At 39.4% G+C, this 18,431-nt stretch overlaps 2 protein-coding genes across 3 annotated transcripts in view; one reads left to right on the forward strand and one right to left on the reverse strand.

Moving 5' to 3' along the window:
• Window positions 1–2,291, reverse strand: part of LOC101856734 (gamma-secretase subunit Aph-1) — a 22,909-nt gene extending 20,618 nt beyond the window's left edge. For both annotated transcript variants that reach the window (XM_005097746.3, XM_005097747.3), the window contains exon 1: window positions 2,054–2,291. The gene's annotated coding sequence lies outside the window, so the exon portion shown is untranslated. The remainder of the gene's footprint in view (window positions 1–2,053) is intronic.
• A 103-nt stretch (window positions 2,292–2,394) lies between these two features.
• LOC101857110 (glucoside xylosyltransferase 1) lies at window positions 2,395–14,225 on the forward strand. Its single transcript, XM_005097748.3, has 9 exons — window positions 2,395–2,758; window positions 5,459–5,922; window positions 6,513–6,681; window positions 7,603–7,737; window positions 8,214–8,406; window positions 9,319–9,468; window positions 10,018–10,190; window positions 11,679–11,837; window positions 13,706–14,225. Exons 2-9 carry the CDS (start codon window positions 5,486–5,488, stop codon window positions 14,045–14,047), a joined length of 1,758 nt encoding a protein of 585 aa, XP_005097805.1. The 5' UTR covers window positions 2,395–2,758; window positions 5,459–5,485; the 3' UTR covers window positions 14,048–14,225.
• The last annotated feature ends 4,206 nt before the right edge of the window (window positions 14,226–18,431 follow it).

Raw genomic sequence — 18,431 nt, forward strand, 5'->3', positions numbered from 1 at the left:
CTATTTGAAACGCTGCGTTCTATATATTCATTCTTTCATTCAAACTATTTGCAAGCGTATTTCATATCATGTATGCATTTTTATACAGTAAAGAGATAAGGAAAGTTGATAGCACGGTAATCTTTTTTTAAACTTCTTGCAACTACGAGACTTGTATGTTCAATGCCCTTCAGAGCTTCCAAAACACCAACAACGAAGAGCTGAACAGAAAACTAATGAAGATTGAAAAACAGAGCAGTTATGTGAAGTCCCATGAAACAGCGGCTGAAGAAAAACGACTTTGCCCCCAATTCAGACCCTTTGTTTGCAACTCTCTGTGACATTTGAAATGAAATGACTGATAAATATGTCCAAAACTAAATTGAATTGATGCCCAAAGGTTTCGTGCACAACACAAAGCCAATGGTTCCTAAGCAAAATAACAATGAACACAATTAGTGTTGAGTCGAAGTTTTGTGAGGAATCTGAGATTGCTCTGTTTTCCGTTATATATGTTTGAAACTATCGAGACAAAATATCGTAATAAAATATTGTTTATTGCAAAGACACAATTCTCCATTCATTGGGCATTCAATATATCGCCATTCGATCAATATTGATACTCTTCAATAAATGCGCAAAGACAATTTTATTTTACGTTTCTTTGATTTCGCAAAATTTTGCCAAGCCTTATTTTTTTAAGGTCAATTTTGAGTGACAATATCTCGGGCGTCTCTTAAAATAGATTAAATATTAATATGTCAGCTGATGAAGAATTTATTTTGCTTTAAATTGGTATGCTGCATGAGTGGGTAATGCAAGGCTTTAACACGATGACTGGGTGATTACATTTTCAAGTTTCTTTTGGACGCCACGGTATAACGGACTACGTTTACAGTAAGTTTTGCACGTTCAAACTTTCAGGATTTTTCTCTCAAATTGGGCTCTTTCAGAGGGGGGGGACACAAAAAACTATCATGCGAAAAGTTGTTAAGATATCGTCATAATTTTCAGTATACTGATTGATGAAACATTATTCCAGTGTAATAAGTAGTGACGTCAAAAAAAAATCTTGAATAAATGATTTTTATTATAAATTTAATCCATTGTTTGGATCTGAGATTTTTGTGGTCAAAATATTCCCATATTTAGGACCTCGATTCTGGAAAAGTTTTTCCTCCTACATCAAAAATGCCAAGTCCATCCTCTAAAACAGCCACGGTAGGATGCAAAACCACTTATTGTAACATTTAAAATCATCATGTATAACCTTATGATAGATTTTTTAGAAATGTGTGCATTTTCTATATATGACATTCCTATGGCAGGCGTTACCATAGCAATACAAAAGAATTTTCAAAATTTTACTTCATGACTTAATTCTCCACTCTTTTTATACTGATGCTACTCAATGATGCTACCACATTTGTAAGCTTAGTTTCTTCTTCTTAACGAATTTCAAAATTTCCCCCGCATCATGCCTTAAACCGGCAGTGGACGCTCCGTCTAAACGAAGCTTGAGTGCCATGAACGTAGCCTCAACAGCGCCTGCAAACTGCATTCAGGCCGCCGTGAACGTAGCCTGCCAACTACATTCACGGCGGCGTGAACCTAGCCTGAAGACTACGCTCACGGCGCCGTGAACGTAGCCACTACGCAGTGAAAGTAAATTAATTTGGTCGTCTACAAAGATGCTACGGCTATTTAACTTTTCGAATCGAGCCAAACTACGCGGGTCGCCATTTTGTTTTGCCCAGAAGTTCTCGCGCTACTCCTCTAGGCTCTATCTATCTCTCTCTCTCTCCACTTCCCACAGACAAAATTGTACGCTTTAAGTAGGCCTAGGCCTAGGCTAACAGTAGTAGTAATGGAACGTTTGTTCACGGCACAGAATTCTACAATTTTTCTGTTATCACAGTGTAGAATTCTGTGGTTTAGGGTGAACGCAAAATTGGTTAGCCTAGATCTAGGCTATAACAGTGAACGGACAGCGGGTGAGAATAGCCAAAAGACTCGCTTGCGCTACGGCTACGGGTGAGAATAGAGGTGGCCTTATTAAGTTTTATTAACTTACCCGCCGTAGGCTATAGATTCTGGATCTATTCTCAGTTCACTTTGCCACCACCTTTTCCCTGAACTTTGGCAACAACACTGACTAAACTAAAACTAAACAGACCCGAGGACGTATCAGCAGCAGAGGGAGTTTCGTATAAGCAGTCGAGCAGTTGATAAAGTCTATATAACTAAATTGTCTCACGACTAGGTTCTAATAAGGCCTACTCCTACTAATCACCAGGAACTTCCGGGTGGATGTTGATGTTGGATGTTGTGTACTGTGCAATATCAGTTTCGACGAGACAAGATAACACAAGAATAGATGACGTCATAATCTGAATATGTTTTGTCAGCTTAAAATGAAATTAGATCTAAAAATCTATATAATTTGGCTTTTCTAAATAGGAAAACTTCGTGAATTTTTTTAAATCGTAATTTATATATTTCCAAATGTTTCTTTCAAGTAGATCTAGATCTAGATCTAGATTATAATTTTTGACGAAAGTGGAATAATACGACATAAAACGGAAACGTTTGTTTTCGTTCGTGACACTAGGCCTGAAATGTCTATTCGCTCTTTTGCATTGTGAATTCTTTGGTATTCCTTGAAATTGTCTTTTGTCTCATGTCCCAGGGAACCAATGTTGTGGTCACTTCATTGTTTTCCGTTCCAGTCGTTGTGACATCTAACGGTACTACTGATTTTGGTGCAAACCAATGATTGGTGAGTGAGCGTTATGAAATGTTTTGTGATGGTATGTTGTGTGTGTGTGTGCTGTGCAGGGCTCCCCTTTTCATTTTTGACTTTGATTTTCAGAGGTTCTTTCACCCTCTGGTTTGCTATCTTAAAAGGGGTAGTGATCTAATCTAGATCTATATCTAGATCTAGATTATCTAGATCTAGAATCTAGATCAAGATTCTAGGTCTTTTTAAAGCCTTGTTGGTTGTTGTTGCTGTTTTTATGGCAGGCGCTTTTTGCAAGAAAGTGGCTATTCTCACCCGCCGGAAGTTCTCGCAAGATCAACTCCTCCCCTCTTCTCTCTCTCTCTGTCTCTTTTTGATTACTGTCTATCGGTGTGGACGATCAAATTGACCAAAACAAAGTTAAAAAATGATGTTAAAACACAAAAGTAAATTAATTTGGTTGTCTACAAAGATGCTACGGCTATTTAACTTTTCGAATCGAGCCGAACTACGCGGGTCGCCATTTTGTTTTGCCCGGAAATTCTCGCGCTACTCCTCTCTCTCTTTCTCTCTCTCTCTCCACTGCCCACAGACAAAATTGTACGCTTTTAGTAGGCTACAGTTGTAATGGAACGTTTGTTCACGGCACAGAATTCTACAATTTTTCAGTTATCACAGTGTAGAATTCTGTGGTTTAGGGTGAACGCGCACCGGGTGAGAATAGCCACAAGACTCGCCTGCACTATTCTCACTCTGGGTGAGAATAGAGGTGGCCATTTGCAACGCTGTGTTCTTTGGGCTATTTGAAACGCTGCGTTCTATATAGTTAGGCCGTCTTTCTCGAGTCCGAATAACATTTTTTCATATTCAGTCCGAATAAAAAATTTCATATTCGGACTCGAGTCCAAATATGAAAAAATGTTATTCGGACTCGGGTCCGAAAAAAAGGAAGTCTTCGTTCTATAGATCTAGAATCTAGATCTAGATTAGATCTAGATCTAGATTCGGTAAATTTTTACTTTCACTCCCGCACACAGATGCACTGTTTCAGGGGTCAAACTGCTGTACTGTTTGCTGCAGATCACACATAAAGCCACTAAAACTGTCGCAAAGCAATTATTTTCAAGACAATTTCAAATCTAACTGTAAAATATCAAACTATGGGTAAAAACAGGGGGGCATGCCCCCCTGTAACCACCCAGATTTTCTTTTACCCCAGTGGGGCAGGCCCTCCTGGAACCCCCCGATTGGTCCAAAGCATGTCTATCTCGGTTAAAAACAATCAAATATTTCAAAAACTATTAATTTGCGACGGAAATGAAGTTGATATTCGTGTTCAGCGCATCAATATTTAGTACAAAATAGACAATTGGTAGCTGAGTGTGAGACGGGAGGGAAAGTAAAAAAATACCCTAGATTCTAACGTTCAGTGCTTCCAATTTTCCGCCACTTTTTAGTTTCTTCCACACCTTATCTGCTGATCCGATGCCCGCCGCCTCATTGATATGCCCCCCCCCCTCCCCCCCATGTTTCCCACTTTGTTTGTTGTAGAAAAAGGTAAAATTGAATATTAGCAGACCACCTGGCACCTGCATATATATATTATGAGCTGTGAAAAAAAAAAAGACCAATTCCGTTCAAATACACAAGCCTGTGTCATCTCGATTGTTTACCAAGAAAAAGTTGTGTTGCTGTGTAGAGCCGAGCATACGGCAACTTTTGATTCCACAGACCAGCGCACAATTCATCTACGTCAAGACTAGCTTATTATTGTAATAATGATCAGTTGCCGGGGGAAAAAAGACTGACACGTATGCGACGTTCCTATAGTAAATTAAAATAATTATCACTCGTAAATAAGTGCCCGTTCGGTATTCTTTTACTTTCCCTCCCGTCTCACATCTAGCTACCAGTTGTCCATATTTCATATTGATACGCTGAACGCGAATATCAACTTCATTTCCATCGCAAATTAATTAATAGTTTTACTGTAGTTTGACCACCAAAGCAGTGCATCAGTTTGTGGGAGTGAAAGTAAAAATTTACCCCCCCCCCCCGTTCAAACTGGACAACTCCATCAAATAGCAGGATCATTTCTGCGCTAGTGTCAGAAGTAGGATCATCATCTTCAATCATCAAAGCCTTTCATCCCTAGCAGGTATGGTGGTCATTGTCTGTGATCACTTGGCATTGGAAAACTCCACACCTTGCGGCGAGTTCAGCTCAATGATGCAACCCACCGCAGGGGATCAAATGACAAATAATTTATTCCAGATTACTATCAAAATTTGCCATATATATATATATATATAATAGCACATTCTCAAAAGAGTAGGCTTTTCATGTCGCCCAAGGTGCATGCTCTTAGCTGGAGACCACTGTAATTACATGAACAGTCAGTCACTACTCACTGCTGTATAGTATTGCTCCTACTGTCCAATTGGACAGCCTGCTGAGAAAGATGATTTAGACACTATTTTTGGTTTCAATCAAGCTCAGTCTCAAATTCAAGTCAGTCAAATTTAGCAGACAATTTTTCACTCTAGGCTTCAGGTGGTGGGTTTTCAGGGTCATTATTTTTCCTGATAGAAGTGTAGTTTAAAGCTTCAAACAAGTTAGACTGATGAGTAAAAGATAGATGTGCATGAGTCACAAGTGTGTGTGAATGGTGCTGTACAGTCATGTTTTATTTATTATTAATTTTATACAAGCGAAACTGCCCTTTCTTTCTGTTTTCAGATATCTTTTTTCACCTAAAACTGACTGATGCATCGAAGAATGCTTTTCAAGATTGGAGTGACATTTGTGGTTGGAGTTGGAATTTTACTGTTTTATTTAGTTCATGTGGAGCATGAGAACAAGCCTGATCATCCGTATTACGCCCAGAAAAAAGTTGGTAACAGCCAATTTCCTGTTGAGGAAACGTCCAACACTGTGGATTCCGACTTCTCTGTCAAAGTGGTGCTTTCTGAAGTGGTTCGTGATAAACCTGTTGAAGCAGATTTCCCAACCTCTTCCAGTGGCGGAGCTTCCCAACACTCTATACAAGATATCATTCCAATTGGCGATAGAAATTCAGATAGAAATGTTCGATATTCATCTGAGAAGAAATTTGGGGATGAAGTTGAGCCAAGTGTGATGAGAAAAGACCATGCTGAGGAAAATGTTGCAGAGATGCATAAACTGAGCCCTGTATTTCACAGGTACTGTGGTCATTTGTTGTTATTGTAATCATGGATGCCAACAAGATATTCTGAGTCTACTTGCAACCCTATAGTTCTGACTGAGCTTCGATCTTACATGTTTGATGCTTTAAATAATTAATTTGCTGTGCAACTTTCTTCTAATAATACTGACTGTCATGATGAATAACATCAGTATATCCTGATGATACATTTTTAATGGAAGATAAGGAGGTCAGCGCTCAAAAAGCTCATGAGCGTAATATTCACAAGTTTGTTGTTCGAACAGGCAGGGCACTTCCCGATTGGTTTGAAATTAACAAAAGGAAAGAAAGAAGAATTACAAGTTACTGTAAAGTGAGTATGACACTTGTAAGTTTGAGCACAGGTGTTTGTAAGTAGTATTATTCACTTAGAGAAGTTTTTTGGCTATGCTCAGTGTTCAGGTATGTCTGTTGTTTCTGTTTGTCTGTTTTGCTTGTTCCCAACACTAAATGACCGTTATTGGGTCAATGTGCTTATCTTCACTCAGACAGACTCATGCTTCCAGCGTTCTTTGGTGTCTGTTCCGAGTCATTTTGCTACATTAAGAGTTTTTCACATTTCAACAGCAAACAGCCACTGGGTTTTGCCATTCACTTATGCGTCGTGGCTTGTGGGAATCGCTCAGAGGAAGTGATGACAATGCTGAAGTCAGCTGTTCTGACAACGCCTCATACCGTGAATCTTGTGTTCCACATCATTACTGAACCGAGTCTTCAAAGCTATTTTAAAGATCATGTAAGAGATGTCCAATGGGTCTGTTGTGACTATGATTAGTTTCAAGACTTAATTAAAATCTATGTTTATTGCTGAGCTCTTCTGTGGTAAATCCCATCCCATTCTTTTTACATTACTTGAGTGTTTTCAAGAAAACAAAACTATTATTTGTTTGTCTAATAACTTTAATACTTTTATTTATTTACGTAATTTAGCCAAAATATTTTTGTTTTATGATTATTTTCCTCTTTGGAATTTGGAGGAAGTTCACCACTGTAGTGCTCAGCTTTGGAATTTCACCGAATCAATCTAAGATCGCAGGCTGAAAAAGATTAAAAAGAACTCGGCAGTCGTTCCTATTTCACTCTTAGGTCAAGTCTCTAGTTGCAGATTACGTTAAAGTTATTTTTCTTTGTAGATGAATGGTTTGGGTTTTACAATATTAACGGAAAGAACGTGGGTGGGATCTATGTCTTGAGAGAATTCCGTTCTTTAGCTCTGAATGGGTTAATATCTATGTCTGCTCAAATATTTGAATGAAAATAGAAAATAATATATCCGTAAGAGTTTTGAAGGGAGGTTTGTTATGGTCACCTTTGCCTTCTTAGGGAACCAAGCTAAGTTAACAATAGGATTTATATCTTTTAAGGGCTTATCATAGGAACACTGTTGTTAAGAATAACTATAACAGCAACATGATAGAAGATGTTATTAACAAAAGCAAAGAAAATAAAGATGTAAGGAGTTAAAAACTTCATTTTGTGACCAGTAGAAGGTTATGTGTATGTAAGATGCTGTCCCTTTTATCTGCTTTTTGTTTTCATACATAGATTACAGGCATCGGATATGCTGTACCCTTCCACACTTTGCAGAGGGCAAGAGTACGAGAGTGAATTTTTCTTTTTTTCTAATCCCCTCCCCACCCCTTCTTCTCGCTTCTAGCTGGAGTTTTGGCCGCGGGCTTACACGCAGTCCCTGTCTTTCAACATCTACAGCGTCACATTTCCAGAAGATACCACCAAAGATGCATGGAGGAAGTTGTTCAAGCCCTGTGCCTCTCAACGGCTTTTCTTACCTGTGGGTACTTACAATACATAATAATGATAATATTACATTGACTACCCACTGTCTGTCTCCCGTCATAACTGAGTTCACTGACTACCCATTTATTGCCATCTGTCATGGATGGTTGCGGGTGGTCTGGTGGGTTTTTTTGCTGTTTTATTTTTTTCTTGTTCGGAGCTTAGTGTAACAAAATTCATTCTGTGTCGAGAATATAGATATAGAATGGTCAAAAGTTGCCCTCTTTTTTCCTCCTTTTGGGAATTTTGATTTGTAATAACTTACATACCTAATGACCTACCTACTTACCTACCGACCATCCTTCCACCAAAGTTTTTTTTCCTGTCAAACGTCTGTCTCCGTTCTTCTTCTCCTTCTTTCATGTGTTTGGTACTCTCTTGTTAAACTCTAATCATCGGTACTTCGATGACCTTATTGTGTTTCAAACGCCGTAAAACTCTTATGAAAACTAAAAATTAAACCGTCTCCAGTCATTGCTGACTTCAGTGGACAGCCTGATCTATGTGGACACGGACGTGCTGTTCCTGCAGTCGGTGGCTGACCTGTGGTCTCGCTTCAGTTTGTTCAATGCGACGCAGCTGGTGGCTCTGGTGCCAGAGAGTGAGGACTTTCAGACCGGCTGGTACAACCGCTTCGCCACGCACCCATACTACGGAGACCTCGGTAAGGATTTGTTGTCACCATCTGAGGTTTAACATTTTAAAAAATTAATTTATTGCTTGCATTTTATGACAATTTTGTATTCAGGATCTTTTATCTTCACTACTTTAAAATACAGTTGGGCACAGACAACACGAATACAGAAAACTTAAAAAATCATGTTTTGCTCTTATAATTTTCCATTCCATCCATGACTGACATCTCTTTCATTTCTCACTGCATCGGTTTACCCGAATTATGGATGTGTCGAACTCATTTTGTGGATCAACTAATCATTTGTTTTTTACTATGTCCATCACTCTAATGTATATAATGCATTTTGTCACAAAATCCTCTGTATATTTCTTATCTTTTTGAATGATTTAAATCGCAACGAATCAGTTCCAGTGTCTGTAGTGTAGTGGTTGGACTCTTGGCTTTTTTATCAAGAGAGATGAGTTCTGTTCTCAATTGGGGAAGTTTTTTTTTAAATCTAGTATCTCCATTTTTTAATCGAGTATCTCCATATGTCAGGGGTGATGTTGTAGTCCACTCAGCCCTTGTTAGGCGGAGTCAAAGTAGCCTGTCTTCTAAATGAAATCCAAATTGTGTCAATAGGGGTGTATAACAGTTACAGTTTCTAACAAGGAATACTTTCTCTTATTGCCGTCAGGTGTGAACTCACCTGTTTTTGTGATGTAGTAGTCAGAAGCTTCGATGTCACACAAGAGACCCAAGTTTGATTCCAAACTGGGGAGAAATTTTAATTGAGTATCTCGGTCTTTCTGCTGGGATGTTGCATCCCTCTCAGCTCGGGTTGTTTGGCCTTGACAGGCAGGGTTGTAAGCCGGCCTCCAGAATGATCTAAATTGTTTCAGAGTGAGTGTAAAACACTTACAGTTTCTAACAAAGACTACCTTCTGTTATGGACGTCAGGTGTGAACTCTGGTGTGATGTTGATGAACCTGACACGTCTGCGGAGCACGCGCTGGCACCTGGACATGCCTGAGCTGTACAACAAGTACCGGCTATCGATTCCCTGGGGGGACCAGGACCTCATCAACATCTATTTTGCCAGACATCCAGGTATGTGCTTCTTCTATTTGCTGCCTACTGCCGCCGCCTTTTCAGGTGGCTCTTTATTATTATGCTGAAAGGAGGTTGTGTAGAATTTAGAAATGTGTGGTTGACGAGCGGTCTAGTGTATTTTGCTCCTTCTTGTCTATCTAACATGTATCGTCTTTATCTCTCCTCCTTTTTTTGTATGTTACTCTCAAGTAACACCCTCTAATCTTTGGCACTTATTGACCTATTTGTGTTGCAAGTGCAATAGAACTCTTTCTAAAACTATACTAAACTAAGAATTCAGAAGTCTTACTATCCTGTGTTCTCTCTTTTCTGTGCTGCAGTTGATTACAGAGAACTCTTAACCCTATGAGACACGTTCCCCTGAGCCAATGGGGCCCCTGCACATCCTGTCAGAAAACAAGATTTTGACCCCTTTGCCCTGAAATGTCTCTGAATTATTATTTTCTAAGACCGAAGCATCCTTTTCAACTAACAAAACTTTTTTCGACTGACTTGAACTGAAAAACGTACATTTGCATTTCTTTCTATGTCCGTTCGTGTGCACAGACCAGCTGTACGTGATGGGCTGTGAGTGGAACTATCGGAGTGACCACTGCAAGTATATGAGCGTATGTCCCTCGGCGGAGAAGCGTGGCGTGGCTGTTCTTCACGGGTCCAAAAGAGGTTTTCTTGTAGAGAAACAGCCAGCGTTTGCTGCAGTCTACAACGTCTTCCATAATGTGAGGGTTTTGCTATTGCCATTCTTTCTATTCTTGTTTGAATATCAGTGCAAAATTCTTTCTGGGTCAAGAATATCAATATAGAATGGACTAAAATTGCCCCCTTTTTTCCCCACTTTTGGGAAATTTGATTTGTAATGAAATACCTATGTAACGACCTACCTACTACCTACCCACCGCCCACTTTCCACCCTCTTACCTCATGCATACCTATTTACCAACCAACCTTCCACTAAAGTTGTTTTTTTCATTTGGGCATCGTTTTTCTGTTTCATTGCATCTTCATAGTATAGCAAAAATGAACATAAAAAATGGATGTCAGTATTCTTGTATGTACATACAGTATAACACGGATTGCACGAATTCGTCACGACTGGCCTCGGTAGTTCAAGAATTCCGTAGTTCTAGGGATACGTGAACAGTGTTATGGTATCGGCTGTGTCAGAGAATCAAGGGAAGCAACAAAGATTTGGTCGGAACTGAGATTTTTCCTTTTTCGGCCATTGTCCTTGATCAGATATGTTAGATCTATGCCTACTGACTTTAATTTGAAATTTGAGAGAATCTGAAATTGACAGATTGAGAATGAGAAAAACGATAAGAAACGCTTTCGAGTTCAATCGGTAGTGAGCCTACCTGTACTTAGACAGTTTAATTGCGCGGGTCAGTGTGAGCAGTCTGTAGTCTGCACCAATCGAACGGTGCCTTTTCAAATTTTTCATAACATGAACTATTTGACAAGATAAGCATATATCGCATCAGTAATCAACAACGCGATGACAAAACAATGCAGCCCTACCCCACCTCTCCGACCAAGCACACAGTCTTTTGCAAAGAGGGATGGGGCGGCCGATCATGTGATGCACAGCTCTTCTTCTGGCCCACTCCAAACTAGCTAGGCCTAGGACCTAGGTATACGCAGAGGGCACACGTGTCGAGCAGCACGCTAAAAATAGCACTGTTAGCTGCTTCTGTGGAAGTGGGGGAAGTGGTATTTTACCAACCTTGCCTTTTTCAGTGTTTATTATTATTATTTTGTCTCAAGTGCACCTCAAAGGACATTGACTTTAGACCTCTATGGCGGTGTAGTTACATCGACTATTCTGTGTTTGTGTTCGAGCTTCGCGTAATTTTCTTATCTAACAATGATAAAGAAGGAAAAGAAAAAACGGGACCGTAGGCACAGTTCGACGGAGGCGTGATTTCGAGTAATCTGTGTTCGACCTATCCGAGTTATACTGTATGTATATGTGTGTGTGTGGGAGGGGATGTGGGGGTGTGTGTGTGTTTATGTGTGTGTATGTATATAATATGTGCATCTGTGTCTTTGTTTTTCCCCAACAGTATTGTCTTACTCATTCTATTTGTTTATCTGATGTACTGCTTCAATTTATGCATTTGCCGAGTGATATGTTATAATGAGGGGAAGTATGGACTAAATGCCTTTAAAATCTGTGAAATTATCTCTCTATCTTCTCTCAATTTCAGCATCGTCTGGGTGACAACTTTGAGATCCATTTCCTTAAACACCTTGAAGAAGAGTTGAAGGCAGCGAAGCCATCAAACTGTGGGAAGGTGTCGAACGCTTTCCTGATGCGGCTCAGAGATGTGGTGGAAGTGGAGAACAGCAGAATGACCTCTGGCCAGGTGGGTCTGTGAGTGTTGTACCCAACCAGTTCTGTCAGACTTTCATAGTTTTTTTAGTGGCGTCGGTGGCCTAGTAGTTAGGCTAACGGACTCGTAATCATGAGGTTGTTTGATCGGGGGTTCGAGCCGCGGGCCCGGCGTTATGTCCTTGGGAAAGGCACTTTACACGAATTTACCTCACTTCACCCAGATGGAAATGGGTACCCGGCCATAGACAGTGAAAGATCTTGTCAGCATGTTAGTGTTTTAACGCCTATAAATGGCTGCGTGCACTGTATGCTTCCCAGGAAGTTGAGCTTGTTTCAGGGTGCTCTCAGGTCTGCTGGGGTAATGGTATAGATTGTGAACGCATAGAGCTTGTTCTTGAGCGGCGATTTGCGCTACACAAATGCTATCTATTATTATTATTATTTTAGTATGTTTTTAAGGGTCTAAGTACATAAGTACATTTTTGTGTCTAGAAATATGTATTCTCTTTTCTAGTATTGCTCCTCCTGGACTTGCCGATGATGAAGAAAAATTTCTGAACTTTTGAAACAGGATTTGCAAATAATCGTTACAAGGAAGACCATAAGTCAGTAGGAGAGACCTGTTCCAAACATTTTTGACAGTAGTTGCAGGTTTGCTTGGAGTAGTTTGAATTTATTGCATGCAGAAAAGTGTGTGTGAAGGATTTGGAGGGGGATTGTTTGTACAATGCTCATCACTTTGACCAGCCACCTTTGTAGAGTCTGTTTTTTAGTTTTGAAAAGTTGGCAGCTATGAACATATTTCTTTTGTTTCAGGAAAGAGAAGCACTTGTAAGTGGTTTAACCCCTTCAATGCAGCAGGTAAATAGCCCCTGTGCTGGGGGAAATCCCGTGAAGCAAGGCCGCTTAGGGGTGACCCTACTCTACCTCCTGTAACTTTTTAATTTATGAATATTTTCTCATAAATTTGTGCATGTACTTTCTACTTTGAACCACATTTCTATGAATTTAATTTTGGAGGGATTTCATTGAGAGATAGATTTAGAAAAGTTGGAGTTGGTAACATGATGCCAAAAACACCACCACCGAACAACATTAACAAGACACATTCGAGTAATGATAAACAGAGACCCCCCCCAAAAAAGGGGAATACATGTTGTGTGAGTGTCTGCAGGTAAATAGGAAGTGACAAGAGGCTTTTCCTACCTTATACAGCACTCGTACAATCCATATATATATTTATATATACACGTAAGCCCATTTGTGTTAACTGCCAGTAAATCGTTTTTGTGTGATAGACGTGTATATCGTAGATCGAATCTGACGCTTTCAAATGGGGAGAAAATGGAGGTAAACATAAAGGGAAGGTACCTCAAAAATAATTACAAGATTTTAGCTGTAACTTCCCCTATAATTGGTATCAGAACAATCTCTGTCACAGTTCCGTAAATCCTACAGGCCATAGGCACAGCGATACACGGTTCAGGCCCATAAATTCTACGGGCGCGGCAGGGAAGAGGTTAAAGACACCCTTGGTAGGTGCAGTTAAAATTGTCCCCGAAGATCACCCATTGTTGAGGAGAAAAGAGGTAGTCTTAGACAGATGGATGCCTTGGACAGTATCATCATTATGTACTTTGTTTTTAAAGGCAAGGGGCCATGGGATGGGGGTGGGGGGTTACTTGACTGTAAACCCAAGACTTTAGCTTTTAGCCTTATTATTGTTATTATTATTATTGTAATTGTTGTTGTTGTTATTGTTTTCATTAACATTACCATATTATTCAGTCTATGCCATTAAACATATACACATATGCGGCTACAATAGTATTTGCTGATTCCACAACATGGATTTCTATACTCACAGAAATGTAAGTGACAACATTTTCTGTTTTTCAGGAATATCCAAAGGTTAGCATAAATTCTCAACCTAGCAAAAATTTGATAAAATCTGGCTTGAAAAGTGTGGACACAAGAATGCAGAAGCAAGTGCATGGAGGTCAAGAGAAAGTGTCTGGTCGTTTCACGGACAGTTCTCGGACAAAGACGGGTAAAGTTCATGACAGGCGCATCACTGTGAGAAGTGACCCCAAGCTCACTGTGAAAAGTAATGGCAAGCCAGAGGTGGAGCTAAAGTCTGGCTCTCTTCATCGCGCCCGAGATATAGCCAAAATGGAAGAAGCAAACAAGCAGTATGATGATGATTCGGACACGGTGGAAAAGTTAAAGGATAAACATTGATGTTGGTTTTTGGCTGGAAGCCAAGGTGTTCTTTCTCTTTTTATCTGAAGGGCTCGGTGACAAAATGAGCTGAATCAAAAGTTCTTGAACTGAGAAAATTGAGGGAGTATACCATCAGTGTCTTAAAGATAATGCCATAATCAAACCTCTTGCACATGTGTTACAGAAGAATGCAAAAGGGAAAGTTCAAGTTTGTCTCAGTTTTGTGTAAGTGAAATGCTCTTTTAGACACACATACAAAGGTGAAAGTTTTAGTTAGTCTGATTTGCTTGAGCATAACACTCTACAGTGGAAACCTGATATAGCAGGGATGGTGGGAGTAGAGAAAATGTCCTGTTATATCCGATCCCTGTTAAATCAGAAATGCAAGGAAAGTAAGCATTTGTGGACTAATCCAGCTGTACTTATTCATGGGTAGTTTCCCTAGCCACAAGTACCCACGAACAGGGGTTTTAGAACCAACTTTCTCCTTGCCTCCTTAAACCATACCAGAAGAGCTTGGTCGTCAGCATCTGCATCGGATAGTCTCATCTTCTTTCGATCCTGAGCAAACTTTCCATCGGAGTATGCTACCACTATCTTCTCTCTATCCTTGATAATGATGTGAATCGACCCTAGTGGAATGTCGAACTGATGACAAATCTCTGCCAGTGGAGCTTGCTTTTTGTCAACAGCCTGGATTATTTCGTATTTTTTGTCAATTGAAAGGCATTTTCTCGTGCCCTTGACATCGTTGGTGACACATTACGCGTGCGTGTTGCTAGGTTTCGGGCTAGATCGAGGTCTGCAGCACACCGCAGCCCTCTCTCGCTTCACACGCTGCGTGTGCTTGCAATTTCTCTCTCTCTCTCTCTCTCTCTCTCTCTCTCTCTCTCTCTCTCTCTCTCTCTCTCTCTCTCCCTCTCTCCCTCTCTCTCTCTCTCTCTCTCTCTCTCTCCTCTCTCTCTCTCTCTCTCTCTCTCTCTCTCTCTTACTTTTTACACATTGTTAACGAACCTTTGTCCCTGCTATAACCGGTTGAGCTCTGATGATGCCCTGTTATTGCCGATAACTTTTAATAGAGACAAAGAGTGGGAAAAAACGGGGATTTAAAATATCCCTGTTATTACCGGATCCCTGTTATTACCGGGCCTGTTATATATGGTTTCCACTGTATTAGACTCACATGCAAAGGTAAAGTTCAAGATAGTCAGTTTTGTATGAGTGAACCACTCTATTAGACCCACATAACGTCACCGTGACAAGAGAAATGTCTCCCTCCAAATGACCTTGCTTTACAAGGTGAGTGAGTTAAAATATGTGAGAGCTGCTCATCTTTCTTGTGACAGCAGCAATAATTCCCACAAATGGGGATATAGAATAACAAAACAATGACTTCTAGTACTAAAGAAGTCGTGGAAGACAAAGTTTCTTTCTAGGAAAATAAGTTTTGTCAACATAGTGACTCTGTTGCAGAATGTGAGTAAAGCAAGTGGCATTTTTTTTCTTTTCTGATATGTTGCTGTTTGTAGGTTTGCGACAGAGGAGCCCTTCGTTTCTCGAAACCATGTTCCTCTTGCTGGGACCAGCTTGACGGCCAGTGCTTGCCAGCTGGCATTAACTCATTCCTGTTGTTGTATTTGTGTAGCAACATGACAAAATGAGTTGTTTGTCGCACTCCACTGTTTCGACCAGCTCCAAGATACTATAAGTTAAGAACCAAAGCAGCTGGATAGATTAATCTTGTTTTCGCCCTTTTGTAGTTTGTAGGGCTTGAGTAGATCTTCAATTTGATACCCATAGTATTTTATTGTGGAAATGTGACATGTGACTCATTTTGTCAAGCTGTTACACTTATGGTTACCTTTTTGTCAGCTCTGAGTCTCACTCGGATGGGATAAGTGGACGATGTGTGCATGGCATTCTACTTGAAAGAGTTTTGTGAAATGTTTTGACACTTTCTACACTGAAGATCTCAAAGGCTGATAATTACAGTGTTGTTTCTGATAGTTGTTTTCTTAGGAAATAAGACCGTTTCATCTGTCATCATTTCCTCATTGAAAAGAAAAGCAGCTATTACTCTTTGGTTTCACTGGTTTTTCAAGGACATTTCTTGAAATCGAGGAGTCATGGATGACCGAAAGTTTTTATTTCTTGATAACTGTGTACAAAAACAAACAATAGGTAGTGTAGAACATAGTGATGAAAGTTGTTATAAAAGTAATAATAAATTGCTTTTATTCTGTGCTCTCTCCCATATATATAAGTATAAGCTCTGAGCATTAACATTGATGACATGATTCCTGATAATAAACCTCGCACACAACGAAGAAAAATCATTTCATATTCACACGAAAACTAGTTCAAACTCAAACACATAATGAAGAACTTTCGCTGTACAAGAACCTCTTCCGGTGAGATGCCACTCTTGAGTTCATTGTAAATTGACTTTTTATATAAAATTTAACTTTTGCTTAATGATATTGATTTAGTTCAAATGAGCCTGACATCAAAAAAAAAAAAACCCCATACTTACAGGATGTCCAGCTTTCTTCTTCCTGTCTCTCTGTCTCATTGACTGACCAATGTCTTTCAAAATAAGCTCAAAAGTGTTGTGAATTTTTCCCCTTTCTCAATGAGTATGAGGTGTTTCTATTATTTTTTATCGACTCCTTCATTTTTCTTGTTTAGAGAGTCTGCCAAGTTGGTTTCATCTGTAGTGTTTTTCTTTCTGTCCTGTGATAGTGTTAACTGAAAGTTGTGATGTTCTGTAGGGAATATACATGTATGTATGTACAGTCGAGTCTATCTAAGACAGCCACCCATTGTCGAGGAGAAAAGTGGCCATATTGGACAGGTGGTGGACTTCTCCAGTGTCATTGCAATGTAAAAATACGCAAGGGAGGAAATGAGAGGTGGCCATTTGTACAGGTGGCTGTCTTATACAAGTGGTCGTTGTAGCAAGTTTGACTGTAGTTGTAAATACCAAAGCTGTCCGAGGAATTTTAGTAGTGTGGATGGTTGGAGGAGGTACCTCTGGATTTTCCGACTTCATTTCTCTCTCTGCTTTTTATCTGTCTGTCTCTCTTTTTCCCTTTAAAAAATCATAGTTATCATGTCAATGTGATTCTCTTCACCCAAACAAAGAAAACAAAAATAAGCAACTCCTCCAAAGTTTTTGACCGCCCCCCCCCCCCCCCCCCCCTGTGAAGCAGGGTCGAACAGAGTTGCTCATTAATTTTTTTACATATATTTTATTTTATTTAAATATTTAATTTTCCAAGAAACAACTCGAGTCCGTTTTTCTTTGTGCACACAACATTCCTTCACAGACTGAAATTGTTTCCAATATTTGAAATAAAGAGAATCTGTTGCAAGAAAAGTGGGCAGAGTTGGCTTAAACCAAAATCTGGGGGACTCGGATTTTTCCCTGTTTTGAGATCGACCTTGTTCAGCTTTCAGTGGACTCCTGTATTTGAATGCGTATCAAATTAAAAAATTATTATTGTTTATAGTATGAGAATTTAAGGATTTTGGCTCAGGCTATGCAAATTTTATGTTGGCTGATTTCTGAAGATCAACCAGTTTTTTTGTCTAAAATTAGCATGGATACAATTGAGAAAGTCTTTATTCTCCTGGTAAATTGCCTTTGAAAACATAAGGATGGATTGATATAGTGAATTTTCTCAATTATAGTCGTTTTTCGCAGTATGTATTTTTTTTGCAGTTTTTCCCCTACTCCTTCCATAGTTTTCATCCTTTTGACGTGAAACTTTCAGGAAACATAGATGGCAAGGCTGCCATCAATGTAACAGAGAGATATTTGCGAAAAAAATTACACTTTTCCGTTGGCAAGTGATTACGCAACCTAAATTTAGAAAAAGTTTTTTATACTTTGGGAAAATTCTCTTCTTTTTTTTTTCTTTTTCGCTTATTGAAAAAAACTTGCTGTTACTCTGATAGGGTCTGGTTCAGGTATACTCTCACCAAATTTAGTCAAATTTGATCGGTAAATAAGAAAGCCTTGTGGGATTTGAAATTCATTGTTTATTTTCAAAATGCTGGCCGTTTCCATAGCAACTGCTGCAGCTATGCCAATAATTGCGTATCAAGAGATTTTACTATGTCTAACTTATATATGTGTACTTAGTTTTGATCTCTGGCCACAAATATAGAAAATGGCGCTTACGGGGGAGTTCCTCCCGTTAATGTCTTTTGTGCATCATTTCTTTCAATTCTGAGAACCACACATACATTAATTCTTTATTTCGCCTTTCTTGCTCCCTTCTCATATTTTATCATAGGAAGCTCTGTCTTTGCCATATTTTTGTGTACCATAAATTTCTCTTGCAGTATAAAAAAATATTTAGTGAAAACTGTAAATATCTACTGTAAAATTAAAATC

The sequence above is a fragment of the Aplysia californica genome, unplaced genomic scaffold, assembly GCF_000002075.1.
Source record: "Aplysia californica isolate F4 #8 unplaced genomic scaffold, AplCal3.0 scaffold00163, whole genome shotgun sequence".
NCBI classification, from domain to species: domain Eukaryota; kingdom Metazoa; phylum Mollusca; class Gastropoda; order Aplysiida; family Aplysiidae; genus Aplysia; species Aplysia californica.